General features: G+C 44.0%; 2 protein-coding genes across 7 annotated transcripts in view; both read right to left on the bottom strand.

The window, feature by feature from the left end:
- LOC124006306 (rho GTPase-activating protein 32-like) overlaps window positions 1-6,077 on the bottom strand; it is a 38,478-nt gene extending 32,401 nt beyond the window's left edge. For 5 of the 6 annotated variants that reach the window (XM_046316238.1, XM_046316237.1, XM_046316236.1 and 2 more), the window contains exon 1: window positions 5,622-6,077. Coding sequence is in view for 4 of the 6 variants with exons in the window: in XM_046316237.1 (XP_046172193.1) it covers window positions 5,622-5,627 (6 nt within the window). In the remaining 2 variants the exon portion in view is untranslated. Of the gene's footprint in view, window positions 1-4,680; window positions 4,790-5,621 lie in introns of those variants that run through there. The other variant, XM_046316239.1, reaches the window with a different exon arrangement.
- An 852-nt stretch (window positions 6,078-6,929) lies between these two features.
- On the bottom strand, window positions 6,930-17,926 carry rbm42 (RNA binding motif protein 42). The gene is given in 12 exon segments (XM_046314916.1): window positions 6,930-7,607; window positions 8,010-8,204; window positions 11,472-11,589; window positions 11,769-11,915; window positions 12,111-12,268; window positions 14,664-14,709; window positions 14,711-14,808; window positions 14,947-15,018; window positions 16,912-16,981; window positions 17,134-17,269; window positions 17,444-17,504; window positions 17,767-17,926. Coding segments are annotated over 11 exon segments (1,209 nt in total). The 5' UTR covers window positions 17,500-17,504; window positions 17,767-17,926; the 3' UTR covers window positions 6,930-7,494.
- Window positions 17,927-18,855: the final 929 nt, after the last annotated feature.

Genomic DNA, 18,855 nt, shown 5'->3' with positions numbered 1-18,855 from the left:
ATGCCATCACTAACACTGTAGAGGTGTACCAGAGGGGTGCTTCTTCTGTCTCCCAGCCTCAAAACAACTTTACTGGGAGTGTGTTTCTAATGCATGAGCTCCGTTAACTCCCCCCACACTGCCCTTTGACCTTTCACAGAACAAAACAGGCCTTCCCATTCAGCCATGCCCCACCATCCCCTCACCTCCTATAGATCCCACCCAACCCCCAACGACACCCCAAAAAAGGAACCGCACTCACCCATCCCTGCCTCCCTGTACTCCTTAAGGCTAATGCAACAAACACTGCCCCCCAAATCTTCTCCCATCTCCCCGAGTAAGCATGGGAAGCCATAGCGAAGGCTAGCTGAGATGGAAGACTGGGGAGGGTCTAGGCTGTGTAAGAATGGAGCAAGGTGGGCTCTATCATGGACATTCCAGAAGAGGGTCCCTGGGAAACAGACAGTCCCCCTGTCACCCCCCACCGCCCGTTACCCAAAAAGCGCCTCTCTGGGAGCCCCGTCCTCTTTCTTCCACGCGACAGGAAAGACACAGAGCCACCGGCAGCATACTAAACACCAAACACTGCCCTCATCCCAGCTGCAGCCACGTGAGATTGAGACACACAAGAGAGGGAGAGAAAATACTAAAAAGAAAGAAGTAGAGGAAAGAAAAAGAGGGTGAATTCGTCAGAAGCCTGACTGTTGTGAACAAGTGTATGGTGTGTGTGTAGCGAGACATGCGGGACAGTGGACGAGGGGGCCATTTGTGTTGGTACGGAACAATGTGGGCATGGCTTCAGAACAGATGTTTCTATAGGGTCAGACAGCTGGCACCCAGAGCATCTGACTGCAGCGGAGAGAGAGAAAAACCATAAAGGAATTAGGGAGAGAGAGAATGGCTAAATGAAAACACTAACAGGAGAAAAACTATCCATACGTGGAGCCTAGGTCTGGTGGGGGGGGGGGGGGGGGGGGTTCTGAAGACTTGCTTCAGCAAGTTGGAGGATGTCAAGGCAACATGAAACATTTTAAACTATAGAGCTAGCATGTATAGTATATGGACAGAGGGCTACACTCCAGTATAGTGACTTGGTGGCTGTACTGCATATGCAGGTTTGCTGTCTGTTTAGTCAGTGTCTCTTCAAGCTGCTGTATATGGGCTTGGACAACCAGGATATGAATCATAATGCAAAACCGGTTTGAAGGCACTGACTGTACTGTAAGTCATGGATAGAAGGGTGATCCATGAGGCAAAACAGATATTGGCATAGCACACATTCCAGCCTCCAGGCCAAAACAGACAGAGAGAGGGGAGTAGTAAGAGGGGGAAGGGAAGAAAGTTGTAGGTTTGTATACAGGTAAATGTACTGTAAATAAAACATATCTGATCGTACACAGTATTAGCACAGAGATCTAATGTTAAGCACCCATTAAAGAGTCTCCAGGGTGAGTAGTGTGTGTGTGTGCGCACGTTGGGCGTGGCTGGTGCCGGCTGGCTTCTCCTCTATGAGGGCGTCAGAGGAGATGATGGGTGACAGGGCGTGAGGCAGTGCCCTCACCCAGACCTTCTCTGGCCTGAGGCGGGACTCTGTGACGCCCCTTGCCCCCAAGCTGTCAGCAGCAGCCCTGTGAGCCCAGTTCCAGCTTTAGGCCCTGGGAAAGGGGTCAGGGACAGGGCTGGTGTCCCCAGTCAGGCCTCTTTAGCTCAGCTTATAGCTCACCTCTAGACCTACCAGGGATCAAAGATCCCTTTACTATTCACATGGCATGAGGTACAGCAGAAAGTGCCTGGTAATAACATAGTGATGGCTCACATGAGACTCACACCTCTCTAAAGGGCCTGCTTTGAAAGCAGCTTGAAAGATGCTCAACATGTTAACATGCTCAGCTAAACAGCCCCCTGGCTGTAGCCTAGCAGTAATTCAATTCACCATTATCACTGTAGAAAAAAAAAAAAATTCATTTAATAAATAAAACTACCTGTGTTGCGTGTCGGTTAGGGTTATGAGTCCATAACATAGCCTACACTAGGCTACATGGAGCTCTCACATTTTGGCAATCTGCTTGAATAAAGCACACAGGACAAACAATAGGCGTAGTAGTGCTCCGAGGTGGTCAAACTAGATCTTTCTAAACATCTGTCCTCACGGTGAGTCCACATGCAGGGGGAAGTAGAGACGAGCAGAGAGCAGCACTGAGCACACAGGGGGACTGTCTGACCGTCACCCCTGACAACGAGCTGTGCCCTGCCTAAACCAGTCCCCCCGTGCCGCTCTCCACATCCTCATTTCAGCTCAAACATAAACCGCTTGCTTTGTGACTGAACGTTGTTGCTAATGCAGCCAGGCTTGTTTCGTTTCTCATTATACGGTATGTGATCAAATAATGATCGGTCAGTAAAGAACCAAACCAGTGGCCAATGACAGAGGTGGTGTGGCCAGAACGCCAGTGTTACAGAGCCTGTAAGCAGCCATTGATTTGTGTGTATTGTGTTTGTTCTCCATTACAGGCAGATCCACACAGGTGTCTATCTCTAGGGAAGATAGAGTGAGCAAGAGATGAGGGTAGAGAGGAAGGGAGTGGGAGGGCCTCACAGTAAACAGGAAGCGATGGAGAGGATTATTGGTGGGCGTGGCCCTGCTGTGCCAACTCTTTGCTTTTTACCTTTCTCTCCATCTTCCTGTCTAGGGTCTCTCTCTATCCCTACCAAATTTGTACATTGAGGACATCTTTATGTAATTTGTGCAGCCCAAGTGGCAGAGGGGGGGAAGGGAATAGTAGAATAGAATGTGAGGTTATGCAACAACAGCAGTGCTGATTCTGACAAACATCAAAATCAACCATTCCTCTCATGTTTTCTTGCAATAATAACGCTGGTGCACCGAGGACAGGGAGGGAGTGTGTGTGTACTGAGGCACTTCCCTTACCACTTCAACTCCTCAGGTCATCAATGGTAGCAAGAAGGGACAACAGCTGGGAACAAGCTTCAATAGGATTAAATTATCCAGAGCACATCAGGGCATGATGCATAAATAAAAAGGATGTATTATTAGAGAGTTCCTTTCTGTACGGTAAGAGCCCCCTATCATTCAGCTGTTGACAGCCACAGGCCAAGCATTTCATTCTCCTGTCGGCAAGTGAGCATCCTAGGGGAGCATTTATATTAAATCAAGTGTGTTGAAAACAACTAGCATTTGAGTTCAGATGGGGCTGGGATAAGCTAATTTGTGCTGCAACGGAAGCCTAATCTTTATAATAGTCTTACTACAAATCCAAATCTGTACAGAAAAACTACACACACAAACATTGAACTGCAGCCGGCAGCACACTGCGCCAACAACGCAAAGGAAGCAGAATAACTCTTGTTCGGCAAATGTAATGTCCAACCGTAAAAGGCTCTTAACACAATATTACCATCAGTCTGCATTGATTTTCCTCTTACCGAAAATTGCAAGTGACCGTACATGAGACGATTAAACGGAAATCAATTAGGTATGTAGCCAGTGAGTCCTTCCAACAGCTGTAAATAAACAGTCTGTCCGAAACAAAGACACAAACAGTATTTTTCTGTCTCCGTCTCAGTACAGTATACACACAGACACACACTCGGTCTCAGTCGCTCAGTCTCTGTATGGTATACACACAGACACACAGGCCCTCAGTCTTAGTCTCATTCAATCTCTGAAACGCACAGCTCCTGCCAGACAGAGTTATGAAGATGCTGGGTTTGTAATTAAACACCTTGATCGCCCACTGCTGCTCACACTGGAGGCAGAGCTAATCCTCAAACTGACTATTGGGGAGAGCAGGCCAAGATACGCTACACCAGCTGGACATGGAATCTGAATGACAACATACAAGGATACTTGGAAAGGGTTCAGACCAGGGAGGTCAACGTAACCAATGGGTCTTGAGATTCTGAGATGGAGGCTAAACTATAGCCTTGAGCGAAGTTTTAGACTCAGGACTGAGAACACAGTAATGCTTCTCTAGAACATGGAACCAACTATCTAGCTGAAGCCAGTGAGTCAATCCAACAGAGCCAGAATGAAGTCCATAAGATTTAGTTCCATAAAGGAAAAAGCAGTAATGACACACATGCCTTGTTTGGCCAGGCATTAGAAGCATAAAATAGGCCTGGCTATTCCTAGTTTTCCAAGGGAAATGTAATGTACAGTCTGAGAATAAACATAGGTGACATAATCTGAAGCTAAGCACTAGTTCAGCCTGTTTCAACTTTAACATACTGGGTCCACTGCGGTTGGGTAGATTAATGATGGATTGATCATTAATGACAGAAATACCCTATGCTGTGGCATAGAGCCAGTCTTGGGACCTAACCCAGATTACTAATTGTCAGTCTTGAGAGCAGGAGACTCGTGGATGGAGGGGATTTGTATCCTCTGATCATAAACCACCATATTCTCTGGTAGAACGACCTGTTCCACTGGTATGCAAAACCCATGTCTATTGCAAACACAGCTGTATATAAGAATAATGACACGTTCACGTGCTAGTCAGATATAGGAAGTCAGACATTTTCGAATTTCCTAGATCTGACTAGCACGTGAACGCGACATAACTCCAGGGGAGTAGACAATATATCAAAATGGAGTTGGCAGGCCAATCACTCCATTCAATAAAAGACCATTTCAAGTTGCACAGCTATGACTAACCATCAAGTCTAAAGCGCTTTTACCTTGGGAAAACATGAAGTCAGTGAAGTGATGTTATAGCGCGAGACGACAGCATAGCGTTGGAACGGTTTGAAGTGTTACTTCATCACGCCGACACACAGTTACCTGGAACCGATTGTATCTACACGCCTGAGAGGGACATTAACAATATTATATCTGAAAACGTTGCAGCCCGACAATGGGAAACAGATTAGTTGTATTATGTTGCGCATATAACATTCGTTTCTTTAGTACTAACTAATTTAAAATCATATTAGCTACATTAGTATCCCGTGCCTTTGTTATGAGAATGACGTTCGTTGGAAAAGAGCTGCACATCACTGTGGCTTGCGAGCAAATTAATGAAATGGAAGCCCCAGCCGGAGTAGACAAAAGACCGTCCGTTTTCAAAACTGTTTTGAGCTGCCAATCTAGCAACTAACAAGGCAATCATAATAATATTAGCTAGCCTTGCTAGATTGTTAAACAATGACACGTTGTAGACAGCACGTAAATATTCGAATTAAGGCAAGTGATGAATGCCCAGTGAAACCGAATCACCCTGTCTGGCTGACAGACAACACCGCCATTCATGCTTGCATTTCAAGGGAGGGGCGCGCGATGTGGCTAACTGGAGCTAGCTAGCACACTAGATGAAATAAATAACGTAACTAGTTAGCCACATGGGATCTGGCTTTATAGCATTAGCTATAAGATTTAGTTGGTCAGATAAAGACAACCATATCAAATTACTTGAGCGAAGCAGTGACAGGCCAAGGTTCAGCAGTGTCCCTGTAACTAATGGCAACAACGGACTGGACAGCATCTTCTCTTTCAATTTGCCACAGACTAGGCATATGTGACAGACATAGCTATCACATGTTTTGTTGCCAAACGTTTTTTTTCAATTGCCTCATGTCTACTGACATATGCAGCCTGAACTAAGACAAAAATGATGACTTACCACCATTCCGATATCCAGGTTCGGGGGGGAAAGGGTCGGATGGGCTCCGTCTTCAAATTCCAATCTCACTGGTTTAAATTAATGTTTGATGCATTCGTTAAAGTGGCCCTCCGCTTCTTGATATGTAACGTTAGCAAACTATGCCAATAGTTTACCTCACATTTAGAAAATATGGAAGCATCATTGCTAGTTGTGAATCTAACACGAAAAAGGACCTCCTAACCAGCCCTCCAAGACAGGACTGTGAGGAGTGACTGGAACAACGAGGGGGTGGCGAAATCTAGTTCGTTGCCTTGGCAAAAAAAAACAAATTTTCAGCGAGATCCTGATGAAAATGTAGACAACTGTCTCCATATTATAGACGACATAATTTGCTAGTTAGAAATCTGAAGAAGTTCTCGGTTCATGCAACATCGTGCTTTCTACATCGTTAGTAGGCTGCATTCATTGCCTCAGTTCAGGCAATGAAATGTTTCTACACACGTGTGGTTGAAATGTGGATAAGCAGTGTCTATCCGCCGATACCAAAACTCAAAGGGATGTGTATTTTATGGAAACGTAAAGATTGAGTGTAAGGCTCTAGTTAATCGTAAATAAGATAACATTATTTTAACGCCAACAATGATAAACAATTTTTCTATCTTCATTGATCAGCCAAAAAGACTCGTTTAGACAGAGCTCCCCTATTTTGTGTAAATGCTGAGGTCCAGTTGATGCCCCTGATCAGACAAAGGCGTAAGCAGACTGGCTATCCTTTATTTATGCTTTCAAGTTAAATCTAAATATATTCAGCTAGCTGTCTTTTTCCTCGCATTATATTTAAATTGGTGAGACTTGATACAAGCATTCTTTATCATCCAATTACTTCCCAAGACAGACATCCAAATCTGTTTTAACACATAGCTATTTCCTAGAAATTGTGCACTGAGGGCAAAAGGTTTTAGTTCCACAATACTTCTAATCTCAAATGGAATCCAACAGTATTATCCTATATTCTCCCCAATGTATGGCACAATTGAGAATGCCTTATGCCTCAGGCTATGGTAGGGTTGAATACTCCAAATGGTAGTTGGATAAAATATTAAATATCAGTTATCTTAAAAGCTGACCTTCTCGTCCATTTTGTATACCGTTACAATTTAAAGCAAGGTATGTATAGCAACACTACCTTTCAAAGGTCGGTTTATTAAAGAATCAAGATGGTATTGGAGCCCCATCTTGTGACCAATATGAACTATCCCACCTCACCTCAGTAACCTCTTTCATTGCCTTGGCTGGAGGACAGGAAAGGTGAGTGCCAGGCAAATATGTCAAGACATTTGGTTTATTTTAAAAACTTTGCATTGGTTTGAATCCACTGCTTCAAAATAAGCCACTTTAATGTACAAACATTTAGATTTTATATTTAAAAAAAATAATGGTTTGGTGTATGAATAACAGAGGCTACCCGGAAATACATAATTGCCATTGGAAGTAGTTTCCACAATAGCATATACACAAATGAGATCACCAACCTCACATTTCAGACATTTGAGATGCATAGGAGCCATACCAACTAAGAAAATCTGAGTGATGTTTAGAAATTATTTACAAATTAAAATGTTAAAATAAAAACAAATGGAGATCAGTAAATTCTAAACTTCATACGGGCATGGTTCATGTCTAACCATTGCAACCAGGGCCAGTGCCATGTACAGTGTTTCGTAGCCTAGTTTAACCATGTTCCATGAGTAAAATGACATCCCTACTCTGTGGTAATTGAAAACATGTCAGATAGCTGGATGAGTGGCCTGGCAACTATATTAGGCCATCAGTGTGATTCTCACACACTCCCAGTCAAAAAACACTTGCACATACATAAGGGAAACATTGTCTATCTCAGTCCCAGTTTCTTTTTCTCCTTCTGTTTCTTGCGTACAACTTCCATGTTCCTGTCCTTCCACATGCTCTTTCTCAGTTTGATGGGTCTGCTGCCCACATACTTCCCTGTGAAAAGAAATAGTTTATGATCAGTTGAGAATTGGACTGGTGCCACCACACAGGTAGGTGTTAGGAAAGGAGAAGTCATTCTCAACACACATAACTGCTCACCATTCATCTCTCTCATGGTGTGGATGTAATCATTAGGGTCCTTGAAGCTGACAAAGCTGTAGCCCTTGGCTGTGCATTTGTCACCTTCCTTAGCTTTCTACCTATTATTTCTTGCTAAATTATGCAGCTAATCCTGTGTTTGCATGAAAAAAGAAAAATCCATGTTCCCACGAGATATTACTTACTACAGAGCCTCAGAATTAAAAGATTCAGATCAGGAGTTACTCCCCATTTTAAAATGACATCTTGGGGTTGGACACAAAACTTGTTGGCCATTTCACACATACTATTGCTCACCGTTCATCTCCCTCATGGCGCGGACGTAGTCATTGGGGTCCTTGAAGCTGACAAAGCCATAGCCCTTGGTCTTGCCAGTGCGTTTGTCTCGCACCACCTTGGCTTTCAGATAGGAGGGGTAGCGGCTGAATGCCCTTGCCAGGATGTCGTCGTTCACCTCATTGCCAAGGTCTCCACAGAAGATTCTGAAATCATCTGGATGGAGGAGGAAAGTCAGATGAGGTGTGATGCTGAGCAAAGAGGGAGGGATAAAAAGGGAATGGGACAGTCGCCTGTTTGTAGTGAAAACAAAAATGATACTATTCTATATACAGGTAAGTAGGTAGCTGCTTTTAGCAATGTTAGTATTTTATACACTAGTGTTGCTGGGAATTAGCTTGCGAAAGAAATACAATTCAACGTACTCTGTTAATTGTCCTTATGCAGGGGGGAATTTGAGGAAGAAAAAAAGATGGGACTTATTTAACTGATCCACCTATCAAAATTCTGTCGAACTATACATTCCTTTAGATGTTAATGGAAGATATAATTAAACAGGATTTCCAAACGGGGGTCTGTTGTAGACCCTGCAGTTCCTCAGAGGCCTCATTGCCTGCATCCGTAATGGGTCTGTGGTCAAACGCCCACCCCTCATCACTGTCAAATGCTCTCTAAAACACTTCAGCAAGCAGGCCTTTCTAATCGACCTGGCCCGGGGTATCCTGGAAGGATATTGACCTCATCCCGTCAGTAGAGGATGACTGGTTTTTCTTTAAAAGTGCCTTCCTCAACATCTTCAATAAGCATGCCCCATTCAAAACATTTAGAACCAGGAACAGATATAGCCCTTGGTTCTCTCCAGACCTGACTGCCCTTGACCAGCACAAAAACATCCTGTGTCGTTCTGCATTAGCATCGAATAAACCCAGTGACATGCAACTTTTCAGGTAAGTTAGGAACCAATATACACAGGCAGTTGAAAAAGCTAGCCTTAGCTTTCCTAAGCAGAAATTTTCATCCTGTAGCAAACTCCAAAAAGTTCTGGGACACTGTAAAGTCCATGGAGAATAAGAGCACCTCCTCCAAGCTGCCCAATGCACTGAGGCTAGGAAACACTGTCACCACCGATCAAAATTTCAATAAGCTGGCTACCCCTACCCCGATCAACAGACCTGCATGCCCCACAGCAACTTGCCCAAGCCTCCCCATTTCTCCTTCACACAAATCCAGATAGCTGATGTTCTGAAAGAGCTGCAAAATCTGGACCCCTACAACGCAGCCGGGCTAGGCAATCTGGACCCTCTTTCTAAAATGATCTGCCGAAATTGTTGCAACCCCTATTACTAGCCTGTTCAACCGCTCTTTCGTATCGTCTGAGATCCCCAAAGATTGGAAAGCTGCCTCGATCATCCCCCTCTTCAAAGGGGAAGACACTCTAGACCCAAACGGCTATAGACGTATATCCTACCCTGCCAAGGTCTTCGAAAGCCAAGTTAACAAACAGATTACCGACCATCCCACCGTACCTTCTCCGCTATGCAATCTGGTTTCAGGGCTGGTCATGGGTGCACCTCAGCCACGCTCAAGGTCCTAAACAATATAACCGCCATCGATTAGAGACATTACTGTGCAGCCGTATTCATCGACCTGGCCAAGGCTTTCGACTCTGTCAATCACCACATCCTCATCGGCAGACTAAACAGCCTTGGTTTCTCAAATGATTTCCCCCTCACCTGGTTCACCAACTACTTCTCTGATAGAGTTCAGTGTGTCAAATCGGAGGGCCTGTTGTCCAGACCTCTGGCAGTCTCTGAGGGTTCTCGGGCCGACTCTCTTCTCTGTATACATCAATGATGTCGCTCTTGCTGCTGGTGAATCTCTGTTCCACCTCTACGCAGACGATACCATTCTGTATACCTCTGGCCCTTCTTTGGACACCGTGTTAACTAACCTCCAGATGAGCTTCAATGCCATACAACTCTCCTTCCATGGCCTCCAACTGCTCTTAAATACAAGTCAAACTAAATGCATGCTCTTCAAACGATCGCTGCCCGAAACTGCCCGCCTGTCCAGCATCACTACTCTGGACGGTTCTGACTTAGAATATGTGGACAACTACAAATACCTATATGTCTGGTTACACCGTAAACTCTCCTTCCAGACTCGCATTAAGCATCGACAATTGAAAATTAAATCTAGAATCGGCTTCCTATTTCGCAAAAAAACATTCTTCACTCATGCTGCCAAACATACCCTCGTAAAACTGACCATCCTACCGATCCACGACTTTGGTGATGTCATTTACAAAATAGCCTCCAACACTCTACTCAACAAATTGGATGCAGTCTATCACAGTGCCATCCGTTTTGTCACCAAAGCCTCATATACTACCCACCACTGCGACCTATATGCTCTCGTTGGCTGGCCCTCGCTTCATACTCGCCGCCAAACCCATTGGCTCCACATCATCTACAAGTCTCTGCTAGGTAAAGCCCCACCTTATCTCAGCTCACTGGTCACCATAGCAGCACCCACCCGTAGCATGCGCTCCAGCAGGTATATCTCACTGGTCACCCCCAAAGCCAATTCTTCCTTTGCTACCTTTCCTTTCAGTTCTCTGCTGCCAATGACTGGAACGAACTGCAAAAATCACTGAAGCTGGAGACTCATATCTCCCTCACTAGCTTTAAGCACCAGCTGTCAGAGCAGCTCACAGATAACTGCACATAGCCCATCTGTAAATAGCCCCTTCGAACTACCTCATCCCCATACTGTATGTATTTTTTATTTATCTTGCTCCTTTGCACCCCAGTATCTCTACTTGCACATTCATCTTCTGCACATCTACCATTCCAGTGTTCAATTGCTATATTGTAATTACTTCGCCACCATGGCCTATTTATTGCCTTACCTCCCTTATCCTACCTCATTTGCACACACTGTATATAGACTTTTTCTACTGTATTATTGACTGTATGTTTGTTTATTCCATGTGTAACTCTGTTGTTGTATGTGTCGAACTGCTTTGCTTTATCTTGGCCAGGTCGCCGTTGTAAATGAGAACTTGTTCTCAACTAGCCTACCCGATTAAATAATTAAATAAGAGGTCAGTTCCTCTACTTACCTCATGTCAAAATAAGTCCCCCACAAGAACTTGCTTTTTTGTTGTTGCAGGTATGGCGCACGTGCAGGACTTTTATTTTGACATGAAGTAAGCGGGTCTACAACAGACCAACATTTGGAAAGTCTTTAATTTATGTTCTATTAGATGTTCTTTCTCAATTTCCCCCTTGCATAAGGACCAACCCTATGGACAATTGACAGAGTAAGTTGAAATTGAAGTTCTGGAATTCGGCAGGCTATTCAGTTTTTTTGCACGCTACTTCCCAGCAACGCTAGTGTGTAAATACTAGAGTTGCTAAAAAAGAAATTGAACTAGGAATTAATCGTCTCAGTGTAATCTGAAATCATTAGCTATCTTACCCGAGTCCCACTCCAGTAGACTCTGGTCCTCCCAGCTGGTGCCTGCGGCTGTACGGATACACTTCTTCGCCTTCTCTTGCTTACCCTTCTTCTTCTCCTCTGCTGTGCTATCCACTGGCTGCAGAGAAACATAAGATTCTAGAGTCAGACCTATTCTAGAGATTGCTGCAATACTGGCCCTTTGTAAGGTTTGGGTCAAGTCTATACCAACTAAATTGTACAAGCATTTTGAATGCAGGAAAGTTTAAACCCTTTAACTAGGGCCAGGGCTGAAAAACAAGGCAGAGTGTTCTGTACCTCAGTGTGGATGGGCTCGGGCTCTGGCATGCTGGGTCCGATAACGTTGTCATCTGCGGCGGCCAGGCTGGCCTCCTTCTTAGCCTCCAGCAGTCCGGCGGCCATCACCGCTGCCTGCTGTTCTGCTACAGACGCTGCCAGCTCCTCCTGATGAAGTCAGAGGGAGAACAGAGAGAGAAAAAAACAAATCAGAGATATGATGATAGATGAGATTCAGTGCGAATTTGCAGCAAACAGCAGCAGACTTGGAAAGTATGTAGAATGCAAATTTTAAGTAGTCGCTGAATTTATTTTGAATGCAAAGGGCATTCAACTAAAAAGAGTAGAAGTGAGTGTGCTTACCATGCGAGCCTTTCTCTGGGCATGGATGTCTGGTATCTTGGGTCCGGAGGGAGCCGTGTAGACAGTGGGGGCCGCAGAGATGATGGAGGGGGTGAGCTTGGGAGGGGCCTGGGTCACAGACCTTGAGGGTGCAGACACCATGGAGTGTCCCATGGGTGTACCATGTGTCGATCCCACCTGTAGATGGTAAGATATGGTAACAGCATATAGAGAAATGGAGATAATGAAGCACAACAGAACGGGGTAAGATTGACCAAGCTTGTTCACATTCCTAATTGAAGACACAGTAAACGACGAATTTCCTTAAAGGCCTTCCCACACTATACGTCGGATTCAGTCTTCTCCGATTATTACATGTCACACTGTGCGATCTTACCGAATTTAAATCTTTATCAACCTGGCTAGATTGTACGATTTGCTTCAATATTGTCGACACGTTCTGTGATTGGCTTGCGAGGCTACGTCAGCCGATGTATGCTATGTCAACTGCAGCAGTGTATTTGATCTGCACTTGAGCCAGCACAAGCCTCCCTCTGCTTATGAGTGAGTGAAGTGAGTTCGGGAAAAACTGAAGGTATGCATCTTAGAAATAGTTTTATATACAAACTTGATATTTCTGTGATAAAATAACATATATGTTGAAAGATAATGATAAAATAATTCCACTCTGAAACCTTATAACTGTATGAAATTGATTAGAATCATAAAATTGTAATCTGTTGATGTGTGTAGTTTTAGTCAGAATTAGATTAAACAATGTATCTGTATAGTGAAAAAACACAGACTGTCTGAGCAAGGCGTAGTTTAGGATTTGAACTTGTATGTGAGGCCCGAAGAAAAAAAACGAGAACAGTTCAACTGTGTTTGGACCGACCTGGCTAGGCCTCTGAGGAACTTATGATGGCATAGGGAGTATCTCTCAATGTTTCCCTAATCTCGGGGGAATGGAACTGTCGGCTGGGTAGTGATACACAATGGTGAAAACTATAGAGAAAGATAAAACTCACCAACTGTTTATATGGAAGTATGTGCGTAGGATACCTACTGTTTGTATGGAAGTATGTGCATGGGATACCTACTGTTTGTATGGAAGTATGTGCGTGGGATACCTACTGTTTGTATGGAAGTATGTGCGTAGGATACCTACTGTTTGTATGGAAGTATGTGCGCAGCTATAAAGTGGATGTCTTTGTATAATAGACTTTTGAACGTTCTCTGAATAAACTACTATCTTTTTGCATAAGCTGAGTATTTGACTAATTGTTATTAAACCCATGGTCTTACAGATCTCGGGGATAGGTCAGAGCTATTGATGGTCAGTTATTATCATTAGGATTGAAAATTCTCGTGAAAACTCAGAATCAAACATGCTTCCCGAAAATAACATGGCCGCTGTGATAGAACGTTTATTTTGATTGCCGATTGTGCATTTATCAAAATCCCATCAGGTAGCCCGATTTCAGATATAGCCTAAACAAGATTAGGGAAATTGTTCTTCTTGCAAAGGATTTAAATATTTAAATCAAACTATTACATGGACAGTGAAGCATGTTTTCTTCTTTTGGTTCTAAAATCCCAAAATTTGGATTTGAAATCGAACAATGACTATGGAGGTTAAAGTGCGGACTGCCAGGTTAAATTTGAGGTTATTGGGTGAACAATTGAGAAATTACCACTTTTTGTACATTTTCAGGGGGGCAAAAGTATTGGGACAAATTAACTTGTGTGTTAAAGTATCAAAAGTTACGTATTTGTTCCCATATTCATATCACGCAATGACTATATCAAGCTTCTGACAAAAATTTGTTGGATGCATTTGGTCTTTGTTTTGGTTGTTTCAGATTAGGTTGTGCCCAATAAACATTTATGGTAAATATGTAGTGTGTCATTTTAGAGTCATGTTTATTATAAATAAGAATAGAATGTTTCTACATACTTTAATGTGGATGCTACCATGATTACGAATCATCCTGAATGAATCGTGAATAATGATGAGTGAGAAATTTAGACGCACAAATACCATACTTCCAAGACTAACCTCTCACCTTTACAATAACGGGAGGTTAGCATTTCTAACTCACAATTCAGGACTTTCTGTAATCATGGTAGCATCCACATTCATGGGCTCTCACTGTATATTAATCTGACTATTCACAATAATCCTACTGTTGTGTGCATACTCAGTGCCGGCCGTGTTCCTATTGGTAAGTCACCGGGATCGGCTCGTGACACCAGCCATACTACACGATAAAGGCTCAACATTTCTGACACTGCCAGAACTTTGTTTGAGCCTATGACTGCATGTAGTGGTACTCAAATCGGCAGACCTAGACCATGTCGCACTGAACGAGCAAAGAAAATCGTCTACGACCTAAGAATTTTCCAACAATATGGAAATGTTGTCTGGGAGGGACAAATCGTGGCATAAGATGGCTAAAATCGTACAGTCTGTGTGGGCCTTTAGGGAGAACATTGATATTTGTTGTCCTAAAAGCCTCGGAGGAAGAAAAAGGCACTGCAGCAACTAACCGGGGGGTCCTCCTGAGCTCATATGCCCCATTGGGTCCATGGGATGCTGAGGGGGTCCTTGCATGGGGGGGTGCCATCATCATGGGCGGGGGAGGAGGAGGGCGTGGCAGTGGGGGAGCCATCATACCCTGTGGAGGGGGACCACGCATCATAGGCATCCTTGGACCCCCTGACAGAGAGATTTGAAATTAGCTTCCCAATACATTGTTTTTCATTTGAAGACTAAATTGCCGTAGAGATTTGATCCTATTTCTTATTTCATTTAGCTAGCACTGAGGTGAAGTCAACAACAGTAGAGATAGATTACCTGGTCTCTGCAGGATGTGCGGCATAAACGCTGGTCTCATCATTGGCGGTGGTCTGACACCTGGAGTTATAGCTGAAGAGCAGAAAAAAAAAGACCAGCATAAACTGAAGAGACCTGTAGACGTAGTGGTGTAAATTATCAACATTGTTTTGGGGTAAAATAGGTATTTTAAGTATGTCTAGTAATGTACTGTGGTCCTCTGTAGCTCAGTTGGTGGAGCAAGGTGCTGGTAATGCCAGGATAGTAGGTTTGATTCCCGGGACCACCCATAATGAAAAATGTATTCACGCACGACTAAGTCTCTTTGGATAAATGCGTCTGCTAAATGGCATATACAGTGCATTCGGAAAGTATTCAGACCCCTTGACTTTTTACACATTTTGTTACGTTACAGCCTTATTATAAAATGGATTAAAAATAAATCATCAATCTACACACAATACCCCATAATGACAAAGGAAAAACAGGTTACAGATTTTTTGCAAATGTATATAAAAATATAAAAACTGAAATATCACATTTACATAAGTATTCAGACCATTCACTCAGTACTTTGTTGTAGCACCTTTGGCAGTGATTACAGCCTGGAATCTTCTTGGGTATGACACTTCAAGCCTGGCACACCTGTATTTGGGGAGTTTCTCCTGTTCTTCTCTGCAGATCCTCTCAAGCTCTGTCAGGTTGGATGGGGAGCATTGCTGCACAGCCATTTTCAGGTCTCTCCAGAGATGTTCGATCGGGTTCAAGTTGGGGCTCTGGCTGGGCACTCAAGGACATTCAGAGACTTGTCCCGAAGCTACTCCTGCATTGTCTTGGCTGTGTGCTTAGGATCGTTGTCCTGTTGGAAGGTGAACCTTCACCCCAGTCTGAAGTCCTGAGCTCTTTGGAGCAGGTTTTCATCAAGGATCTCTACTTTGCGCCATTCATCTTTCCTGAATCCTAACTAGTCTCCCAGTCCCTGCTGCTGAAAAGCATACCCACAGCATGATGCTGCTACCACCATGCTTCTCCGTAGAGATGTTGCCAGGTTTCCTCCAGAAGTGATGCTGAACAAGGCACTTAACCCACTGTTCCTAGGTCATCATTAAAAATAAGAATTTGTTTTTAACTGACTTGCCTAGTTAAATAAAGGTACAAAATATAAAAAATTCAAGCCAAAGAGTTCAGTCTCAGTTTTATCAGACCAGATAATCTTGTTTCTCATGGTTTGAGTCTTTAGGTGGCTTTTGGCAAACTCCAAGTGAGCTATCATGTGCCTTTTACTTCCATCTGGCCACTTTACCATAAAGGCCTGATGGGTGGAATGCTGCAAAGATGGTTATCCTTCTGGAAGGTTCTCCCATCTCCACAGAGGAACTGGAGCTCTGTCAGAGTGACCATCGGGTTCTTTGTCACCTCCCTGACCAAGGCCCTTCTCCCCCCATTTAAGAATGATGGAGGCCACTGTGTTCTTGGACCTTCAATGCCGCAGAAATGTTTTCGTACACTTCCCCAGACATGTTCCTTGACACAATCCTGTCTCAGAGCTCTACGGACAATTCCATCAACCTCACGGCTTGGTTTCTGCTCTGACATGCACTGTCAACTGTGGGACCTTATAAAGACAGGTGTGTGCCTTTCCAAATCATGTCCAATCAATTGAATTTACCACAGGTGAACTCCAATAAAGTTGTAGAAACAAGGACGATCAATGGAAACAGGATGCACCTGAGCTAAATTTTGAGTATCATAGCAAAGGGTCTGAATGTGTAAGTAAATAAGGTTTTTTTCTACTTAAATTTGCTAAACTTACAAACCTGTTTTCATTTTGTCATTATGGGGTATTGTGTGTATATTGATGAGGGGCAAAAAGTATTAAAGCAATTTTAGAATAGGGCTGTAACAAAATTTGGAAAAAGGGAAGGGGTCTGAATACATTCCGAATGCAAAGTATTATGTCAATAAACCTGAATCAAACCATGTCACCTGGGCCTACAAATGCAGGGGGTGGAGGTCCCACGAAAGTGGCAGCTCTTGCATCCAAGGTTTGCTGGACCTGAGAGAGAAAGGGGATTTGAAGGAGTTGGATGCATCCGGCTAACACCACATTCTGTTTGCTTTTAGCAGAAGATAGAATGAACGAACTGAAACCTACGATTGATCTTTCCTATATAATGTTCAATCTATCTTTCCTCAAGATCGCTGTACCTGTCGGTATGTGTTGGTGCCGATGATGGGCCGGATCATAGGAACAGCCATAGGAACACCCATAGGGAGCACCTCCATCACTACAGGGTCTCCTGCAGTCATTGCCACTTGACCCCCCAGGACCTCCTGCTCAAACCTGGATCAGAACCAACACAAGCGTTACCAATAGATGACGATTGTCATGAGCTATTGTTCGCCTGTCCTGACAGAGAAGAAAGACAATTTCGTAGGGGTTGTTTTGGCATAGTTACACGTCATTGCAATCTTATTGAAGGTAACCGAAGTGTAATGCCTGAACTCTTGTACTCACAGAGCCATTTCAGCCTCCATCTCCTTCAACCGCTCCTCTCCGGATTTCATCGCCATACTTACTGCAAAGACAAAGTTTTGTTGGTAGTCCATTATTTGGTGTTAAACATATCTAGAGAGCTACTGAAAATGTGTACAGTCATCGTCTGGCGAACACCAAAGGCATTGATAGTTGGCTTGTTTACGTTATAACTACTGTATTGGCTAGTAACGTGAACTGTTTGCTAATAGTTATCGCTAGTTGTCTGGCTAACGTTAACCAGGATGTCAAAATGTGAAATTCAGCAAGTTAGTACAGAACGTATACGTACAAAACGTTATTACCCTAAATCGTGACGTTCCAAAACTCTTGAATCTTAACTAGCTATTTAAATAAAGCATGAATTGTTGTATTTGTCCGTCCCTACAAACCGCGGCCAACGTTGTCCAAAATAGCTAGTCGCATTATTATGACGTGAGTGTCTTGGTTGCGTTCCATTCCGACCGTGTGGTTGGGTCTGTTCCAGGGTGTCTGATCTTCTTCGTGTGGTTTTCCGGCAGACAAGACACTGTTGAATATTGTTGCCTTTCACAGTTCGGAAAGTGCATTGCACATTTGTTCACAAAAAAGGGAAATTGCACCACCATCTAACCCTATTTATTAACCTGGTGGTTCGAGCCCTGAATGCTGATTGACTGACAGCCGTGTTATATCAGACCGTATACCACGGGTATGACAAAACATACTACACCATGCCGTTGGCCAGGGAGCCTGTGTCCGTTTCTCAAAAAAAAACTGTAGTTCTTCTGCAGTAAAATCTCTGACCCCCAAAAAGTTATCTGCTAGTGCAGAGAACTGTTCAAGTAATTCTGTACAGGCCTACTACTCACAGGGATCCTCTCCCTCATGCTTTGTCCACCATCCTCTACTTTACTCACTGCCTCAGCATAACGCTTTCTGCACTGCTCTTGTAACAGTATAGCTTCCATCCCTCTCCTCGCCCCAAACCAGGTATCCTCTGCACACAGACAACCGCCACCCTCAAAGCATCGTTACCCATCGCTCCACAAAAGCCACGGCCCTTGCAGAGCAAGAGGAACAACTACTTCAAGCTCTCAGAGCGAGTGACGTCACCAATTGAAACGCTATTAGCGCGCACCCCGCTAACCATTTCATATCGGTTACACTCACCCCCCTTTTCCACAGCAACCAGTGATCCGGGTCACGGCCCCAATGTAACAGTATAGCTTCCATCCCTCTCCCCTACCTGAGCTCGAACCAGGGACCCTTTGCACACATAGACAACAGCCACCCACGAAGCATCGCTACCCATCGCTCCACAAAAGCGATCGATTGTTCCCCTTGCTACTTCAAGGTCTCAGAGCGAGTGACGTCAACAAAGGTCGCGAAGCGTGCAGGGCCCTCTCCCTCTG

The sequence above is a fragment of the Oncorhynchus gorbuscha genome, linkage group LG19, assembly GCF_021184085.1.
Source record: "Oncorhynchus gorbuscha isolate QuinsamMale2020 ecotype Even-year linkage group LG19, OgorEven_v1.0, whole genome shotgun sequence".
Lineage (NCBI taxonomy): Eukaryota > Metazoa > Chordata > Actinopteri > Salmoniformes > Salmonidae > Oncorhynchus > Oncorhynchus gorbuscha.
The sequence above is the reverse complement of the archived record's forward strand: the minus strand, read 5'-3'. Positions and strand labels throughout refer to the sequence as shown.